The sequence below is a fragment of the Daktulosphaira vitifoliae genome, unplaced genomic scaffold, assembly GCF_025091365.1.
Source record: "Daktulosphaira vitifoliae isolate Bord-2020 unplaced genomic scaffold, ASM2509136v1 Scaffold_1, whole genome shotgun sequence".
NCBI classification, from domain to species: Eukaryota; Metazoa; Arthropoda; class Insecta; order Hemiptera; family Phylloxeridae; genus Daktulosphaira; species Daktulosphaira vitifoliae.
In genome coordinates this window covers 67,905,990-67,928,110 of record NW_026099572.1, presented here as the reverse complement: position 1 = coordinate 67,928,110, position 22,121 = coordinate 67,905,990, and the positions used below count along the sequence as shown (strand labels likewise).

General features: G+C 25.1%; 1 protein-coding gene across 1 annotated transcript; it reads left to right on the top strand.

The window, feature by feature from the left end:
- The first annotated feature begins 9,085 nt into the window (after positions 1–9,085).
- On the top strand, positions 9,086–21,708 carry LOC126895839 (cilia- and flagella-associated protein 157-like). Its single transcript, XM_050668108.1, has 9 exons — positions 9,086–9,307; positions 14,078–14,246; positions 14,306–14,408; positions 15,898–16,051; positions 17,157–17,280; positions 18,080–18,223; positions 20,751–21,047; positions 21,110–21,240; positions 21,367–21,708. The coding sequence occupies exons 1-9, from the start codon at positions 9,183–9,185 to the stop codon at positions 21,470–21,472; spliced, it is 1,353 nt and encodes a 450-aa protein (XP_050524065.1). The 5' UTR covers positions 9,086–9,182; the 3' UTR covers positions 21,473–21,708.
- The last annotated feature ends 413 nt before the right edge of the window (positions 21,709–22,121 follow it).

Here is a 22,121-nt window from a genome sequence, read left to right as displayed (position 1 = left end):
TGTATAATAATTAATATTAAAAATTAACTAAAATTATTCTTTCTTATTTATTACCTTTAAATGAATTAAATAACTTCATTAAATAGTTTATTTTATTTTGATTTTAAGCTACTTTTTTTCATATCCTTGTTTAAAAAATATTCTCTTCTACTTTTTCCTTGCCTTAATCCCAACTACTTGTGGTCGGCCACCCTTATCCTAAACTTCCTCTTGACACGATCTCCTACATCACCTATGCTCACATCAGCCGTCCTCATATCGCATTTAATAACATCCCTCCATCACTTTTTTGGTCTTCCTCTACTTCTTCTTCCTTCTACATTCATTTCTATAACTGTTTTTACAACTTCCAATTCCTTTCTCCTCATAACATCTATTTTCTCTCATCTTATCTTATATCACACCCAAAGAAAAACCTCAATCAAAATTGAAAGAGAAATTTTATCAAGGGTTTATGATAATGTTTTATTATTACGAACAAAATAACTATTCTTATAAATAATTATTGTTCAAGACAAGAAAAAAAAATATCATATTGATAAATATATCATTGATTCAACAGTAATGATATATTTATCAAATTGAACAATGAATTTATTATATAGATCGAGGTTTTTCTCTGGGTGTAATATACATTAATAAATATATTATTAATTAAATTTATAGCTATTACATAAATTTATAATATAAATGTAATTATTTATTTCTATAAATAAATAAAATAAAATTATAATATTAGATATATGTAACACTTTATTTTCGAAATTCAAAGTATCTTTTTTTAAAGTACATTAATTAATTTAATTTATAATCTATACAATTGTGAATTTATTTTTTAGAGTTCGTGTAATCATAGTAATGATAAATAGCTTACATTGAAATGCCGGGTTAAAGACTAAATAGGAATATTTTGAAAAAAATGCATTAGAAGACGTTTTGTGCAAATCAATAAAATTTATTCATTAGAATTATAAAAAGGGATATACTAACTTTAATGCCAATAATTTATCACTAATTGGCACAATATACATTTTGCCCGTTTTCTGTGCACCCCCTACTTACAAGTTTCATTGAAGAATTATACGTTGCGTTAGAGTCCATGGGAATTAAAACTAACATAAGTGTTTTTATTTAAGACAAATTTGGTAGAGGAAAATCCAGAGTTTAGCATTAACTACTATGTATAATACTAATACGTGTAATAGTAATTATTAAAAATATTTTTATGGATTACCATTTTTGGTTCCTGACAACGTAATTGATTGTTTCACTGATGACTTCATGGCAACATAGACAGCTGAAGATGATCCAATTGTGAAATTCACCGATTAAGTTTTCGAAAACTATATTTCTCCAGACTATATCCTTCATAACATTTGGAAACATTTTAATGCTAGCTGCAACTGTACCACTATCAGCTGTGAAAGTTGTTCTTATAATTAATTAGTTCGTTTTATATTAGCCATCCTAACATGTACAATTTCGTTAATGTGTTACTTCAAGTTCTTCTGAAAGTCGCATAAAATTATAAAAACGAAAAGAATGAGTGAAAAAGAAACGTTTACTAGAGAACAAATGGTGAAGTTTGAAAATAAAGAAATAGGGTTGTGTTGATTTCGTAAGATCATTGAGTTGGTAACATTTGCTACACCAAAAACATAAAAAAAATAATGATTTATTAAAACACATTAAAAACAATTTTAATAAAAAAAATATTTTTGGGAATGGAGAGACAGCCAAACTTTTCATTGTGTTTCCTTTGGTAATGCTTATAGGCTGATACGTACCTCAAAAAATGTCTGGCCGCAACTCATACGTACTATAAAAAAACTCGGGACGCAACTCACACTTAATTTAAGAATTGGGCCGCTACTCACAGACATCGGTTCGTGACGACCAACATGCGTCGAACGTTACGGCCGACAGTGATTCGCGATAATTTTCTCTTTTCTAAAAAGTCCCTATAGAAGTTTCACTTCAGAATAAATTTTTATTGATTGAGAACCACTCGATGAAATTAAGTATATTGTCTCTGATTATATTAACGTTTTTTATCAGCATGCTACTAATTGAGATCTATTTATAGCCATGACTCTCACATAACTACTATTATGTATTACAAATTACTTTTGTAATCTAGGACCGGTATATAGGCCTTTCAGTAAGTAAGGAAACGAGTTTCTAATTGTTTGTAACAAGCGATCTGTTGGGTTTATAGAGGAGTAAGCAGGAAGATGAGTTTGAGGAGTGCTTTTATAAACCCAACCAATCAGATACAGCCGAAGTAAGGAGTATAGTCAATCAAAAAGTTTTGATATTTACAAGATTTTCCAAGTGGAAATACTTTAAATTGTATTAAAGCTTTAGAAACATCAGCAAACAACTATGATGCGGCATAGAAAAGTTTGATTAGTCAATTTAATAACGAAAAAATTTGGATGCAAACACACGTAAAAGCAATTTATGACACTGAGGTGTTAAGCTGACTATGATATATTAACCTCTCATTACGATTCCTATATGTTACGCAATAAAAAATGATATAATTATAATTATTATTTGTCAAGTAAAAATTATGTTATACTATTACATATGTATAACACCATGACTATTATTTGCAAAGCGATGAACTACATTATATATCTAAACTTTTATATAAATGATTAAATTCACATAAATAATAGTATAAGTTGTTACAGATATATCAATATTGTGTTATATTTTTTTCACACTGTTCTAGATATTGTTATTGTTTTCTAAAAAATGAGAGGACGATTTATATAAAAAATTATACGAACGCTGTGTTTTCCAATGAAGAAACTGAAATACTTAAGTTGGGTTCTAAAACAAGTTTTTTAACAAAAAAATTTCCGATAGAAGATCGACTAGTAGGCATTGAAAAGAGGGTTAAAAGTGTTGAATTTAATAACCAAGATTTAGCAAGAAGGGAGTGTTTAAATTGTTTTCAAAAAAATTCTGCTGTAAGAAAAGGGGGATTAGGAAATATTTTAAATAAAATTCTCTAGTATTGTAAGATTAGATCAAATTAAATAAGAACTTTCATAGATAATTAGTTTTCAATTAAAGTATTCAGTATTAATAGGAAAGAAAAATACTTTGTTGTATATGACAAAGTTTCCTTCAAACATAATAAATGAAATAGCATCATTATAATTTATACAAATTAAATTCCTTGGTAAATAATTGATTTGTGTAAACTTGCTCCAGTCCTATAATGTAAAATTTTTAATTTATTTTCTTATTTAATTTTTATACCATTCAGGTATGCCTCCTCTAAATGTTTATCATTCAATAACGTGTTGGTAATTTATATCATTAATTAGTAATGGAGCGGTGGCTCTTGATGATAATTTCCAACCAACACGTCCAGATAAAACAAATGATAATGAAATATTCATTCCAATTTTTAAAATGCAGTTAAAAACTTATAAGGCAGCAATTTTTGGTAAAAATATTGCTTCTGAAATTGATGTGGATTATGATATTATTATTCACAATATAAAAGAATAATTAAAAGTAATTTGTTTGTAAAATTATTTATTAAAACATTAATTAAACTCTCAAATTATATTAATTTTTTGTACATTTTTATTAAATTAAGAATAATAAGTTATTTTACGGCAAATTACGAATGCCTTTAAGAAATAACATATTTAATTTTATTTAAATAATAATTTTATAATTTTAGTTATCTTGCATTAAAATTTAATTAAAACATATAAAAACAGACTACTAATTTAAAGTTAATACTATCATAAAAATTAAAACGAGATGAAGAAAAATGAAAAAAAAAACAGTTGTAATAATTTTGTATAATTTGACTAATTTTTCTATATAGACTATATAAGTAAAGAAACAGTTTTCTATTCTTCTCATTATGTGTAACAATTAACCTGTTTCCTCACTTACTGAACACTGTACAGTATTTAATAATGCTGATTTGTTTTATGTTAGATAATAACTTATAGGATATTCAAACCGTGGTATTTTAATAAGTGTTTTCTTAAAATGTCGACGTTTTATGAGAAACACATAAAAAGTATCAATATATTACAAAACTATATGAATAATATATTCAAGATAATAAAGTAGGAAAAATTAAGCAAAGTGTTGATAAAACTAAAGGAAATCACAAAAATATGTTAATTGAAATAATGAAAAATGTTGACCAAATGACTTTTGAGGATACTCGAAATTTAGCTTTCGTCTTTCTTGGAGTTATATTGTGTATATTTAGATGATTATCCATCTTGATTTCAAATAAATATGATTTTGAAGTGAAACTTCTTTACTGGGGTCCAAAAAAAGAATATATTATCGCTTATCACGGTCGGTCGTCACGTTTGTTCCGTGACAACCAAACTGAAATTAATTCTATAGTTTTATTAAGTATACGGTCAAAATTTTATTGTTCGATAAACGTATAAGTTCAATAAACGTGTACATTTGATAAACATGAGTGTTCGATAAACATTTACGTTCCACGATTGTTTGCAATTTATAATAATATAAATACAAATTTTGAATTTTATATTCATACAACTAGATCTTTAATGTTAAAATATTAACTTTAATTAACGTATTACTATTTAATAAAAATAATTTATTACTAATACTTGTAAATTTATAAATTAGTTAATTTAACTCACTTAATGTGAATTTTAAAAAATGTACTGCATTTTTTATTTTAAATAATTTAATAACACAAATTCTAAAACAAAAAATTCACAATTGCATCACGTTAAATTAAATTAATTAAAGAACTTTAAACAACAATATTTCAATTTTTAAAAAAAAGTGCTATATATATTTTATATTATGATTTAATTAAATCTATTTATTTTCATAATTAAAATAAATAAGTATACTTAAATTATATAAATATTAAAATAGATAAATACAATTAGTGAGAATTATTTATTTTTATTAATAATGAAATAAGTACACTGTCAACAATGAATAATTAATAAAAATAATGATTAAATGTAATTATCATATTATGTTATATTTAAATATTGAAATTTATAGGTATTACATTTATTTATATAAATGAAAAGAAAAGATCAATTTTACATACTTTTATTTCCCGAACTTAACATGCTATAGTGGCGGTGGCCATCTTTTACGTGTTAAATAATTTATGATATAGTTCTTGGCTAGGAAAGTATGGATAGGATGGATATTATGGGTGGTTTGTACCAGATACCAGGCACCACCAATGAAAAAAACACAAAAAAAATCTCGTTAGGGATAAAACCAGAGTGATCAGTTTATTATGATCACGTTACCATTATCCTAAGAATTTAGTATAATAAAATACAGACAGCACATCCGCTGCTAGAGACTGATGAATTAACAATTAATATTTATTGCAAAATTGGCAATCGTCCAAATTATTATAAAAACCCAAAAGTCTTGGTCAGTCGACTCCAGTGCCCTATATCATTCATCAGTCTCAGAACTCGGTTGTCACTGTCCGGCTTACTGCATAAAGTCAAATCTTTGTTTTTCCTTTTTCGCCCAACTTACTCTCATCCTCGAAATTTCAGAGTGCTTGTGTCTTGCACTTCGTCTGCACCTCTTACCTGGGTGTTACTCTTATTCCCTTTCTATAACAAAGGCCTTTTGACACCCACAACTAATCTGGAGTGTAAGCCGAGCACGGTAACTGTTGTATGATTACACGCACGTGAATACCCAGTCGGCAGACTCAATATCATCGTCGTACGTACATTACTACTCTATTTTACACTTTTTACTTTTCGTTTTGTGTTATGATAATTATAAACCACTCGAATACTCGCATAATAAATACAATGTTGGAAAAATGAAATTTATTTTCTTTTAGCTACATTTAATTCTTGATTTATCTGATCATATTTACTTTTTACTATTATACCTTAAAATGTATAGGGATGTCAACATTATTTTTTTTCAATGTTGAAATAAATATTTAATTAACTTATAAAATAGAAAATTATATGATTAAGAAAATGACAGGTCGATAATAACATTTTTGGACCAGTTCATTGGATGTTATTCTTATTTTATGGTGGGACAAAGAGTACGGCCGGGAAATGACTGGCGATAAAAAAAACAACTCCTACTTCTCGCTTCCAGTTATTGTTCTAAATTATTAATAACTTGTGTAATCCAAAAGTTGTTATCGACCAATAATTTTCTTAAATATTTAAACATTTAAGTAATGTTATTTAAAATGCATTAAATAATTTTGATTGTGCATCAAAAATAATTTAAAGAACCACAATAGATGCAATTTTCACTCGATATCATCATAACGCCAAATTAAAAACTTACATAAGCTATTTTCAGTTATCATAAGTCCATTATATATTTCAGGATAATAAAATAAGAAAATTATAACAATAATTATAATAATAATAAATTTAATTAATTTCAATTGAAAATAAAATGTTTCGGTGTATTTTTTAATATTATTCCAATACAAACCTAATATTCTAATAGTACTCTGAAAGAAGTTTCACTTTATCCGCGCGTACTTGCAACACGTACTATTTTTTTTTAACAAAGTTCTGTTTTTAATATTTTTAGTTGGATCTGATTCAACATCTGTGACAATTTCTAGTTTAATATTCTTATTGTCTTATCATCAAGATATTCAAAATAAGGTATTATTACTATTCTTCTGAAAATTGAATATCTTATTTGTGAAACTTTAATGATAACGTATTTGATGAACAAAACATGATTTTTTCAAATGGAAATACCAATCGTAAACCAACTTACGAGGATTTGCTTAAAATGAATTATCTTGAACAAGTTATCAACGAAACTCTTCGAATCTGCCCAGTTTTACCTTATGCAATACGATACGTTGAAGAAGAAATTTCAGTTGGAGATTTCTTATTACCTGCAGGTAATAGATACTAGACCAGTAAAACTATAATATACTAACATGAATAAGCATTAAGTACTCGACTTATCTGCTAATGTGCTAGAATTACACAAAGAATCAAAGACACATTATTAAATAAGCTTTTATTATAAAAAAAAAATAAAACCAGATACTAATAAGGATAGAAAATACATATCTTATAAGCTGTGAATTATATGGATTTATAAATTGTGCTATGTTAATCTGAATACACCATCAGTTAGTATAGACATTATAGTTTTGTGGTGTTTAGGGCGATTAATAGCCCATTAAAACGAAACATATTTTTGTGTTACTATATAATCCTACGATAACGTTACACTAACTCGGGACCTAAAATAAAATTACTGGTAAAAAGAACAGTACAGTTTTATGATAGTGATTTAAATCACTGTTATAAAACGTTCCAATGCGAATAGATTAATTTTGGACTGTTGATTTAAAAAAAATATATGACCCAAGTAATAAGAAATAATTAGAAAACATTTTTTCTAATTCTTTGAAAATACATTGTTGAGAATCATCACAACAATGCATTATTAAATCTAATTTGTTTTAAAATTATTATTTTAATACGAGTGAAAAGTTTTCAGACGTTTAACAAAATTTATAAATGTATATAAGTTCATTTCTTAATAATACTTTTAATGTAAAACAGGATAATAAACAACAATTTACAATATTATTTTACCATAGTGTAGCTAGATACAGCGATGGATTGCGTAATTATGACTCGCAAAATACTTTAAAATATCTTTATTTATAAGATATAGGGAATTACAATTAATTCAAACATTACAAAAATATTTTACTTCTAGCTTTTCAAATAATAGACTATATTTTATTTAGAACAATAGATCAAGAGATTACAATTAAACCAAATATTACAAAAATGTTTTACTTTCAGTTTTACAAAATAATGACCTATATTACACTCCCCTATGTTGAAATAAAAAATATGTCCTCATATTTTAAATAAGTAAATTTCCATAATTAAAGGATTAACAGGAGGGAGAAAAGAGAAAAAAAATTGTTTTTTTGAAAGTTAAATATATCTTTAAGACTGAACTGAACAAATCTTTTTCTTAACCTTGATAGGTATTATTAATATTAAATTTTTATTTCTATCACTTTATAGTTCTTAATATAATAAGTCTTTTAGTTCCAATTGTAGTCATAAATTAATTACATGTTTTTTAAGCTTACATTAAAGAATTAATTAATTAAACTTTTTAATAATCCAAAACCAAACAAGTACTCATATTACCATGGTCGTATCATAAAATTCTTATCAATTTTTTAATTTAAGCTTTTCTATAATTATATTTTTTTTTTGCCAATTTTAAAATGTTGACCATTTGAATAATTTTTTTTGTATTAACGCTTTCCACTCTTCAGTGCTCAAAATTAAAGAGTCACCTGAGCACCTTTGGGATTCGACTTTAAGAGAACACTAGATTGTAATCCAAATAAGAAGGGAGACTTCGCCCCCTCACATTAACCACTGTTTATTACGTCATTTATACATTTATAATTTTACTAAAATTATTGATACACTCCATAAATTAATTATCTACTTATATTATTCATACTTCCCATCATCATACATTTTATAAAATGTATTATTTTACTGAGAAGCAATTGTATGGGAATAATTAATTAACTGTAATTTTGTAAATATATTTATACAATTAACCGTGTATTCATAAGTATATATAAATATACACTCAATTACTCTTTGTGACTTCTATGTAACCTAAAATTGATATTAATTTTTCAATCGAGTATAGAATATTTGAATCTTAACACTGAACGTAAACAAGTACAATAGATAAAGTAAAGGAGTGGAATTTTTTTTTCCATTTGTAACATTCAATTATTAGTATTGCATACAACGTTAAAAATAAAAAATTGAGTTTGAAAAAGTAAAAAAACAAATAGATATTTACTATGATATGAGAATTCTAACTTTTGAAGTAATTAAGTAAAATATAATTGTTTATTAAGTATTAACAAATGATAGTGTACGATTAATAGTTGAAAGCAAAATAGGTTGTATCATATAAGTTGGTCAAGTTGGCAACCCTGTTTAATTGCGCTAAGTTTTCTTGGTACGTTTGGTCGATAAAAGAAATGATGTAATAAAATTGAGTTTTTGAATTTTCATTGATTTTCATCATATACATTTTTTTTGTAAAGTATTTTAGTTTAAACACACAACGATTATAAATTTTAATTGTTTGCTATGTATAAAACTAAACGAAAACAAAGAAAAAAGAAAAAAAATGAAGATAAAGAAGCAGTGTTGCAAGAGGTTGACAAAGCTATGTACAATGTACAAATTGCAGATCTAACTGAAAAATTAACAAGGTGAATTTTTTATGTTTCACATCACATAATTTATACTATGTTTATAATTGTTGAACAACATAATAATTTGTTATAAAAATAAAACAAATCGTGCGCTTAGATTTAAAATATTCTATGTGTAAAATTGTAATTTTTCAGGAGAGCATATTTAAATGTATTTGAGTGTTTTTCAGCTTATAATTATTTGATTTGGACTTACAAATAATTAAACAATTTTAAATTAAATTGGAATTTATACTATATCACCAGTTGATTAAGAAGGAACTTAGTAATCAGATAAAATTGATAATACTTAATTTCATAACTAATAATAAGAACCTGACACGGTCCCGCATCGCTTCGTGATACACGGTGCCCCGCGACCCGCCCCAACTTTATCTGTCATTGCCCTACGTGGGTGTTTGGTTGTTTGTCTGTCCAATTTCGCTTGTCATACGTCAAGGTTCAAAGTCCAGCAAGTGCCGCGCGGCCAACGACGACCCGCCGCAAATGACACGTCGAGTCTTCATTCCGTCGTCAAAGTGACGACGTCGAGGATATAGCCACCAGCTCTTGGCGTGTCCACGACCGGACGCGATGAACAGATCCGCGCACCGTCACTATCAATGATGCTAACTCATTGACGTCCAAAGATCATTACGGACACCGCGTCACCGAAGCCAGCGGCGAATGTCCTGCAATATTATGCAAAGATTTTAATTAATTGTGTTCGTCTATTCTGTTTTTAGCTTCGATGCGAAGCTGAGAAGGTATTGGTTTTACTAAGATGTGTTTTTTTTTTTTGTGTCTGTTACCACTTTTTCTCAGCTCTCACCGAACCAATTTCTTTCAATGATACGTCAAACGATCACAAATTGTATCTAGTCGAAGATATTACCCTCAAAAATTGAAAAAAATTCNGTATCTAGTCGAAGACATTACCCTCAAAAATTGAAAAAAATTCCCTCGTTCCCCGTAAATGGGGGAAACCTCCAAAAAAATTACGAATTTAAAAATCGCTAATTTTCGAAATTTTTTCAATTTTTTTTACTTAAAAGTGCCATAACTTTTTCAAAAATAAACAAATCAATATAATAATTTTTTTTTATAGATGCATGATATCATTACCTTTAATTTGGAATATTTTTTTATAAATTTAACCCTTTACCTGCCCACAAGGGGGGATTTAAAATGACAACTTTTTCACAAAAAATTAACTTTTTCAACTTAACTTTTGAAAATGTTCCGGAAGGTCTGACACTTTTATATATATCTTAAATTAAAGCTAATGTAATATACTTTATTATGCAAAAAAAAATTTCGGACTTTATTTTATCTTCACGGTGAAAATGGCTACCGAATGTTATTATTGTGTGAAGATTCTCGATTTTATTTTTTACATTTTTAACATTATAATGCTATAACCAATTGAAAAGTGTATGGATCAACATAATTTTTTTTTGAGAAATAATATTTTTTAATAATCCCTTTTTAATTCGACANATTTTTTTATGAGAAATAATATTTTTTAATAATCCCTTTTTAATTCGACATACTTTATCTTAATCAGGATATTAATAAGGAACTAGCAGATCATGTAGCTTTTGGAATAATCCACCCATTTTTTAAAATTAAACACAATCTAAAGATTTGCATCGAAGCGTTTTATTTTGATAGTGATTTTTANTTTATGAAGCTTTTGGAATAATCCACCAATTTTTTAAAATTAAACACTATCTAAAGATTTGCATCGAAGCGTTTTTTTTTGATAGTGATTTTAATCACTGTCAGATATCATTATACTTGATCCAACTATGCCACGTCACCACTGTGCCGCGACCCCCCTGTGCTGGGTTTTTTTCTATATGTTAATACTTGTTATGGACTAATTTTTAATAATATCAAAAATTAGCGGTGGTAGAAAAAATCTAATTGATGATTTGAGCACGAAAAATTGAATAAAAGTATATTTTTGATGAAAATTATTTGTAGACCATTTATTCATAATTAACCCTCACTAGACTTACTTTTTTGAACAATACGTCAAATGATTACAATTCGTATTTAGTTGAAGATATTACCCTTAAAAATTGAAATATTATTTCTTATATAAATAAAAAGTAGCTTAACCAGCTTTTTCCATACAAACAATTAAAATCATTCATTTCTAATATTTTTAAAGTATTTATTGTTGAATTAGATTTGATATGATAAAAGTATTCAATAACAAAAGTAAATAATTTTACTTTGTAATTTATTAAATTTTTAACTCTATTTGTGTCTGCTACTACCAGTCTATGATATTCCAAATTTTTTTGTAACATGTGATAATATAAATCATAAATTTAAAAAAAAAATTATTTTTAGTTTTACCTGAATTTAACGATTTTTACAATTATAATCAAATTTTATAATACGCTCAAATGAGTAAATCATTTTAACAACTTTTTTTTTATTGGTTCATTTAGTTAATGTAAATCATTAAAATTAATTCAGTTCTGTATATTTCAATTGGAGAATCTTTTTAACACCAAAAGTAAATAATAAGTGATTTCTATGATATATATTTAAGTGATCTATTACCATAAAAATGCAAAAAAAAAAAAAATAGAGCTTATCTGATAAATTTACTGTAAATAGTAATTATAAAATTTCCTGATTGCATATTAATCTTAACAATACCATTTTTTTTATTTAATGATGACAATTTCAAATTTGCAAATTGCAATGTGATTTTAATCACTGTCAGATATTATTATACTTGATCCAACTATGCTTCGACCCCCCTGTGCTGGGTTTTTATTATTACTATTATATATTATAAACTTGAACATATGTAACTGTATAATACAAAAATACAAAAATAGTATTTACAAATTATTTTAATAATACAAATATGTTTACAAGGAAAAGAAAATAATTCAAATTTTTTGAGTTATATTGATAAGGTGATGTCAGCATTAGCAGCAAGCATCTACCGAATTATAGAAGAATTAATCAATTGTTATGCTGAGCAGTGAGGAATAAAAAAAGGAAAAAAGGAACGCGAAACGACCAAAGGTTACCCCTCTTGACGATTTTACCCAAAAATGCAATGGGTTTATTCCTGAAATAATTAGCAACGTCCATTTTCCATATATATTGTCTATTGTAAAGATAGTAGTAATTTCGAGACAGTTTCTTTGATGTTCTCTTCTAGAGCACTCTAGACATAGTTTTAAATACGTGTTCAGTAATTAAGGAAAAATGTTTCTATTGTTCTCGTTGTTTATAACAATAAACCGGTTTCCTTATTTACTCTACAAAGTCATGGCAATTTTTGTATAGATGAGTTAAATTTAACATAAAAAAGCACAAAACTGTCATTTCTGCTCACTCCTTTTTCGCTTTATGATCTTTCAACTAGTGCAAGAAGTCGCCTAGCATATATTACAAATAAAAAAAAAACGTCATAGTAGAATTAATACCTTCATTTTGAATCCCCCCCTGTGGGCTGGTAAAGGATTAATTTTACAAAAAAAAATATACCAAATGATAGGTATGTTCATTTTTGAAAAAGTTATGGCAGTTTTAAGTAAAAAAAATTGAAAAAATTTCGAAAACTAACGATTTTTAAATTTGTAATTTTTTTGGAGGTTTCCCTCATTTACGGGGAACGAGGGAAATTTTTTCAATTTTAGAGGGTAATGTCTTCGACTAGATACGATTTGTGATCTTTTGACGTATCGTTGAAAGAAATCCGTTCGGTGAGAGCTGAGAAAAAATGGTAACAGACACAAAAAAAAAAAAACGAATCATAATAAAACCAATACCTTCTTAGCTTCGCATCGAAGCTAATAAGTAAATATTAACAAAATCAGTTATGACGTATATTTAAGGCTTTTTCATAGTTTTTACTTTAGTAATTCAAAAAGAAAGAAAATAAAAGTAAATGTGGTGGGGCGTTGTGAGTTACTATCTTGTTGTTTTAATAATATTATTTCTAGGTGTATAAGTACAAGAATTTATAGAAAAGATAAAAATTATTAGAAAAATAAAGTGATCTTTATTTATTAATATTAAATTTACTATAATCAATTGGCACAATTTTTTATATCAATAATGCCTCGAGTATTGATGGTTATCAATAATAGGAGGGATTCAGTCACCTTATGTGTCTACCCAGAATAGTATGGGGGCAATATATGAACCTCCTACTTAACTCCTGAAATAGACACATATTAATGATCTAACTCTGTCAATTAAGTCCATACAAACATTATTGATTTATTAAATTTACTTAGTATATTTTTTTATTGTTGATAATCACTTGATTTTTCTTTGTCCCTACTTGAACTATGAACTCATAAAATTTAATTTTAAGCCTTATACATTTTTGGTGAAATTTGTTATTTTCCTACCTTGATATTTCCAATAAATACTCTGAAATAAATAAACGTTCCTTTTTTTTTATGAAATTGCAATATGGACGCGACGGATCACTCTTTGCGCGTACCTCTTAGAATAACGGACCGAATCTGGGCGCGACTGACCGAGTGAGAACATTATGATCATCGTCGGATCGCTCTTAAATTTTGCACAGCTCATTTTTATGAGCATTAAAAAAATTAAGGGGTAGCGTAAAAAAAGACGATTTTTGAGGGCCACACTATTAGGCATAAGCCTTTACAGTTGAGATTGGTCAGTGTGACCAATGGCCTTAGACGTCAAAATAGTAACTCAATCATCCTCATGTACAACGCTTGATCACTTATAAAATTTATATTTATTTCGAGTTTCTATGATTTATAGAATAAATAGAAGATGCACTGAATTGGAACAAAATGCAGATGCAGATAAAGAGAAAACAAATACTTTAATAGAAAGCCATCGTGATATAATTGCTTATTTGTCACGTCAAGTTGAAATGAAAAATAATGAAATCGTCGATATGGACAATACTATAACTACTATGAAATCGGTTGTATTAATAATATTCCTAATAATTATAATGATCTTATCTTTAATTTATACCGGTAGACCATTGAACATCAAAAACTGACTTACGAAAATGTTATTGCAAAGAAAGATAGTAGATTTGAAACTGTTTTTGGTCAATTAACGGCTGAAATTGGTTTATTAAGTATGAAATTAGTTTACTATGTAAAATATACTTATATATATATGTAGAGTGTCTCAGTTATAACTGACACGAATATTGTCAGTTAATTTTTAATTAAATTTTCATATCACTGTAATTTTTTAAAAATAATTTCTTTATTCTTTGACTATGTTGAAAGTATATTTTTTATTATTTGGCTCTAATAAAAAAAAAAAAATAAAATTGTTTTATTTATACGTTTTTTAAAATTTTCAAAATATCAATTTCATTAATTATTTTCTCATAAAAAATTTTGATGTGTCAATAAAAAATTAAAAAAAATATTTATTGAGTTATAAGCATTTTAATAGAATGAATATAAAGTGCGGGTAGTTATAGTTCGTATTGATGTATATAAAAAGTAAGTTAACAAATGAGGAAAGATGACGAAATCAGTATTTCTCAAAATCAATCACCCACAGTAACAAATTCTTCTTAACATAGAAGACTGTGTATACATTATTACTCATTAATATTAATTTACGCGTGTGTGTACGTTTATTTTAGTAAGTGATAAGAAATTCATATTTAATGTAATTTTCGATACATCAAAACTTTAAATATTAACATTCTCTAGAAAATTTTTCAAGCTTATCTCTATTGAAAATTTTGAAAGTACTACTTAAAATCTATAGATATATCATATACAGAGTGGAACAGATCTAACTTACAACTCATATAATTTATAATCTACATTTTATACTTTTTTATTAAATACGTTTTTACAATATAGGAATATGTTTAAAATATTTTATGTTAGTTTTAGCAATTATAAAAAATATTTTAAAAATTAATTTTTTTGTTAAATTTTTTTTTAAGAATTAGAGATAGCCATTTTATAGATAAATTAAAAAAAAAATTTTGATACCACAAATTCTTATTTTAATTCAGTAGTTAACTTTATACAGCATTTTGAAGTTCGTTAAATTTTGATTTCTTTTTTATGATTCTTCTAATAAACGGTAATAGAATGATAACATTAATTATGTATTATTAAATACATTTGCGTGAAAAATAATTTTTATGTAAGATTTTAAACCTGCAAAAACAAAAAAAAATTAAAATTTTATTTCAAGATATTTAAAAATATTATTAAAACGAAATTTAAATTTTTATTATTTTAGGGTGAGAAAAATTAATTTTTCCTTAGGAATCCATATATATGTTTTCAGTAAATCTGACATTTAATCTTAAGACTACCATAAAGTACCTTAATACCTTAAACACAGACACTGCTATTTAAATAAAACGTAAGCGTTCTTGAAAGTATACGAAAGTTACAGACTACGACGAAAATAATTACATTAAAAATAAAAATTTAGTAAAAAAAATTTGTTATTTGTTTATTAACTTTAAAAGTAATATTGAGTATGTCCCTGAATCAAATTATTACTAAATTATTACCGATAGAGAAAAATTAAAATTGAAATCATATACAATTTCCAATAATTTTATTTTATTTTTATGTTAGAAAGTAAAGTTAACTCATTAAATGAATTCAAAAAACAACGATCCGAACTAATAGAGAAGTTTTTGAAACAAGAAGAAGAATTATCGAAAATAAAAACGGAGAAAGATAACTTGACCTATGAAACGGATAAAAAAATTATAATTGTCAAAGAACAGTAAGATTCATATATATCAGCTAGATACAAAGCGGGACCTAATGCAGAAACTTGTTTTTGGGCCATTGTTTGTTTTTAATAATAAAATATGATCTTTATCTTTTTGTCTATTTTTACAAGTATATCGTGAGTAAATTAATTGATTGAATTGCTCTTAAAAATGTTTTATTTTACGGCACATCTTAAATTAATTTTAACGATTAGTTAAATTATTGTACAAAATTTCAAACCGATATGGTACGGACTTATCTTAATTACTAAAAAAAAAAATTGTTATACAAAACTAAATAGTAAAATTTTACAGATAATATGACTCTGAAAATACAAAAAAAAAAATTATATTTAAGAAAATAATAAATTTTTTAACTGTATAAAATAAATTATTATATTTAATTATTGTTTACACTAATTTGTAATAAAAGTAAATTTTTTAGGAATTGAAAATGATATACTAATCTAAGCTAATTTTTTGTGTTAATTTACATCCATCCTTAAATTTTTTCTAGCTTTTTAAGTAGTTAAGATAAGTCTTTAATTTGATCGTGGGAGTATGTTATTTAAGGATATTTATTTTTTTTAAAAGAAAAAATATTGTTTTTCCGAAACTTAGTTATTTGCACATATTTGTTTATTATACAACATTTACTACAGTTTTTATTTCTTTAATTTACACGAAAGTAAATTTTTTGAAATAACATTTCATATTTATTGATATGATTCAATAATTAGATTATTCTTTTGAAAATAGTAATTTTTCTCAACTTCAAATACCGAGGTACGGGATAATTTTATCAAATTGATCACAAATTTATATTAGGGGTCAAATTGATTAGAATTTGTTAACCGCATTGTTATAAATAGATGTGTATTTAGAAATGTAAAATGCATGGGATATAAACCTTTTTTTTAATGGACAAGCTACCATGAAAAAATTGGTCACATTAATATTCTTTTTTTTATAGTTGTAATCATAGAAAAATAAAAAACATTTTTATTCCAGCATAGCATGAGTCAAAAAAAAAAAAGAGAAAATTCCACAGCTTAGATTTTAGACTAAAAACAAAAAATTAATTAACTGAAATAATTTATATAATTATATGAATAGAATGAAACGACAAAATGAAGAGAAACTATCTCAGCTATCAACCACAATGCAAAGCAACTTACAAAAACTAATGATGACAACATTTGAGAGGACTTTAAAAGAAAATTCTGTTGTGAAAAAAGAAGTAGGCTATTTAGAACTAAGAGCTCTAACAGAATAAAAAAAACTCATTTCTAATATGTACCCTTTAAAATATTTAGAATGTGAAACGGAATAAGAATTTTTATTATCTCAAAATAAATCAAACCTTCAAAAAAAATATTTTTTGACGATTATTGGATTTTTATTTGTAAAATAACTTGTATCGTACCATCAGAATGTTTATCTCAAATTAACTTAAAAATTATAACATATTAACTAATATAATATAATATAATATAATAATAATATTAATAATAATATAAAACAACAATATAAATATAAACCAGAGAGGTTTAGGGATTGTCTTAATAATCTTTTTTTTATTCAAGTTTTCTTAAATAGCATTAAAGAATAAAAAAATTTTGGTGAACATTATAAAAATGTAATAAGCTCCCCTGCATCATAAATTATTTTCTGGTTGTTCTATTGCATAATATTAATATAAACTCATTAAAAAAGTGGCTTTTATATATCCTCCAAAAATAAATTTTTTTTTTATCAATTAGAACGAAAAAACAGATTCCTAACCAAGACCTTACAATCATTATTTATAAAACCCAAAATATAATATAATTATGATTTAAGTCCTTAATTAGAACCTTGGATGTAACTAGAGTGCAATTTTTGATGATTGTAATTGTATTTTTTCCTCAACTTTATAAACAGTATACATAATTTTTTCAATTTTTTGTGGCCTAATAAGTCTCTAATCCTCCTAGTTGCACTAGTTTAGAAAACAATACAATTATAACTAATTAAATTAAAGTGATAATTTTTTTTAGCTAAATGAATGTGTCAAAAAATGGTTACTTGTAAACAAAAAATATGAACAGCTCAAATCAGAAAATTTTGACATGAAAGTTGAAAATAAAATGTTTATTAGAGAAAATAGTCGTCTAAATAGGATCATAACAGCTCAAAAAGTGGTAATTTATACACATTATAAATAAATTAAAAAAACTTTAAGGTTAATTTGATACTAGTCACATTTAAATGAAAGCTTAGTCTTGTGCACGCATGGGCAAGATACTTTACGTGGTTTATTATTGTCTTCTGTAATTGAGATATCGAAATTGAAAAAAAGTCGCATATGATATATTTGTCGAGTATAGTAAAATTTTTACAAAAGTGACATAATTTCTATTCTTAAACTGATATTCGAATATTTCTTATCTTTTATCGAATTTTATAAAAATTTGATTGATTTAACAATGAAAAACCCAGCACATAGGGGACGTGGCATTGTTGGGTACAGTATATATTACACCTGTCAGTGATTAAAATCACTATCATAAAAAATGCTTCGATGCAGTTATGTGATAGTGTTTAATTTAAAAAAAGTTGTGGATTATACCAAAAGCAACATGATCTCCTATTTCCTTATTTATATATTGATTACAAGTTTTATAATTTATAAGTGTAATATATGTATAAATATTTATTATAACAATTAAATATAGTATGAAATTAATATTTCATACTATATATTAGGTATTAATATTAGGTTACGTATGAATAATCAATAAATATATTTTAATTAAAAATAAGTTGAAAAAGTTCTACTTTTTAAACGCATTTGTAAGTTTTAAACTAACCTTGTATAAAGGGAAATGGTCCGATTAAAAAAAAATATGCCGAATGAAAGAAGTATATATATATATAGTATTTAGCATTAAAAAAAGTTATAGCATTATAAGGTTCAAAATATAAAAAGTAATTTTTATAGAAAAATTGTATTTTTTTTATAACTTTGATGTCCGTTTTCACCATGAAAACAAGATTTTTTTTAAAATTCATAATAAAGTATATTACATTAGCTTTAATTTAAGATATATATGTAAGTGTCAGTATTTCCAAAACACTTTCAAAAGTTAAGTTGAAAAAGATAATTTTTTGTGAAAAAGTTGTCATTTTAAATCCCTCTCTGTGGGCAGGTAAAGGGTCAGAATTATAAAAAAAATATACTAAATGATAGGTTAAGACATCAAGCATCTATAAAAAAAAAAATTGATTAGGTCATTTTTTAAAAAGTTATGGCAGTTTTAAATAAAAAAAAAAATTAAAAAATATCGAAAATTAGCGATTTTTAAATTTGTAATAATTTTGGAGACTTCCCTCACTTACGGGGAACAAGAGAATTTTTTTTAATTTTTGAGAGTAATGATTTATTGACGTATTGTTGAAATAAATCGGTCCAGTGAAAGCTGAGAAAAAGTGGTAACAGACACAAAAAAAACACATAGTAAAACCAATACCTTCTCAGCTTCGTATTTAAGTTAAGAAATAATATTTTTAAGATAAATATGCAATTGGGAGGTTGTATAATTACTATTTACTATAATTTTATCAGAAAAGCTTAATATTTTTTTTCATTTTTATTGTAATAGATCACTTAAATAGAAATCATAGTGATCATTTCTAAGAAACTTTGGGCGTTTAAAAAGAATCTACAATTGAATCATATTCAGAACTTAATTAGTTTTAATGATTTACTTAAAAATTTTTTTCTCAATTAAGCATATTATAAAATTTGATTATAATTATTAAAATTCTTTGTTAAATTCTTAAATGTAGAAATCAAAAATTATATTTTTAGAAATGATTTATACAGTAACATATTACAAAAAATTTGGAATATTATAGTGGTAGTAGATAAAAAATGAATAAATAACAAAGTATTATATCTTCAATTAGATACGAATTGTAATCATTGAAAAATTAATGATAGATACTAAAATTATTGTAATACGAATAAAAAATTTCTTCTCATGAAGGGAGGCTATAGTGATGGGGTTCTTGACATTCATTGAATGTAGACTCAGAAGTCATCTTTTATTAAAATGAGTGTACGCCCTGAAGGTATTTTAGAATAAAATTTTTGATTTAAATAATCGAAGCTAATAAATTAGGACCACACTATTCCCAAAAAAGGATCAAGTTTAATTCTGCAAATTAATCTATTTTATTAAATACTTTTTATTATTTAATTAAGTGGAATATTCTACTCGGTGACATAATTCAATTTTGAATTTATCATTGTTTTTAAAATATTTTTTTTCCATCTGCTAAAAAGATATTTTAAATTTAAAATTAAAACTATATTAAAAATATTTAACTCAAAAAGCCATAAAAAAATTACTGTAAAATCGCCGATATGTATTTCGCGAACAATATTACCATTATCAACGCTAAACACATATTAGTTAAATATTTTTAATATTTGTTACTTATAAATTAATAATATTTTTAATATAGTTTTAGTTTTAAACAATATTACCTACAAGAGATCAATTTTTATTATACAAATTTTTAAATTTGTTGCTCAAATGGTGTATAAAAACTAAAATTATTACTATTAATAATACATTAATAATGTATTAAAAGACAAATGGTGTTAAATCAAAGTTAACTTTTTTGGTTGAATAGTTCTTAGGTATTTTTTTTTTTTTGCAGGCTATCGACACACTAAACTCACAAGGAGTTTACTTGAATTGGAAATTCAAAAATACCTGTACATTGAATAATCAAAATCAAAATTTTGTTATTAAGTCTAAATGCATTCGATACATTGCAGCTATAAGTAGCATGCAAAAAAAATTAAAAAATAAGAATCGACGAATAAAGGGATTAATGAAGAATTTGAAAGCAATGAAGAGGGAAGTTGTAACATTAAGTTCGCATATTTATAAAATGGACTCTTTGTTTGTTACTATCACTAATTCCATGGAACGCAAATTGGAACTTGATCGAGTAAATATATTAAAATATGTTTAAAAAAATACACAACAATATTTATACATGTACACTTTTAGTTACGCGATAATAGCGATTTTATAAACCAACAAAGTCAAAAAGACTCATCTTATTACAATTTTCTAAAAAATGTATACAAATTATTTGTTGAGACTAAATTAAGAAGAGTCGAAATACAAGAGTTTAATTCGTAAGTATAACTAACGAGTATAGATAGTACTATTATCAAATTATTAATATTATATTCAATTGCATAACAAAATAATAGACTAATTTTATTTGAGAGTAATTTTCTAAATAACGTTTGTTATTTCAGAGCTGAAGCTGTCAAAGTATCATTACTCGACTTAAATAAAAGTAAAAAATCTCCTACTTATTCAATTTTAAAACCTTTAAAAAAAACTCAATATCTCAAAAAATAAAAAGGATATCATTTTTACACGACAATTTTGCCTGTTCAATATATTTTTTTATATTCTATAACCTCGAAAAGTTTTGATAAGCTAAAGTTAAAATACTTATTTAATAATTTACGTGTTAGTAAAAAATAATATTTATTTTTACTTTACAAAATATATTATTGTTAATCTTTTAGTTCAATTAAACATTATAAATTTATACAACCCCTAATCTAATCATTGTAACAATATCACTTCAATCATAATTTATTGTAATAATTATTAAAATTTATTTTATAAAATTCAATACACGGATAATTATTAGTATTTTAAAGACAGATTTTTAAGATATAGAATTATGAATTTGTATCAATATAATAGCTTTGATAGACAATCAACTTTTAATAGATTTTTTTTATTAACATAATATTTTAAATAATAAAATCGTAATTTAATGCACAAATATTAATACCATTAATGAATTGGCACAATAAAACGATTTAATTAGTCGAAGGTCTTCATAGTGTTATTAATATATATTTATAAATAATAATTTTTAAGTAAAAATCGCTGTTTTGATAATCCACCAATACTACAAAAATGAGTTATAATAAAAACTGGACATTACGTCCTTTTGTAATAAACACGTTTTCAGCCTGCTATAGATAACAAC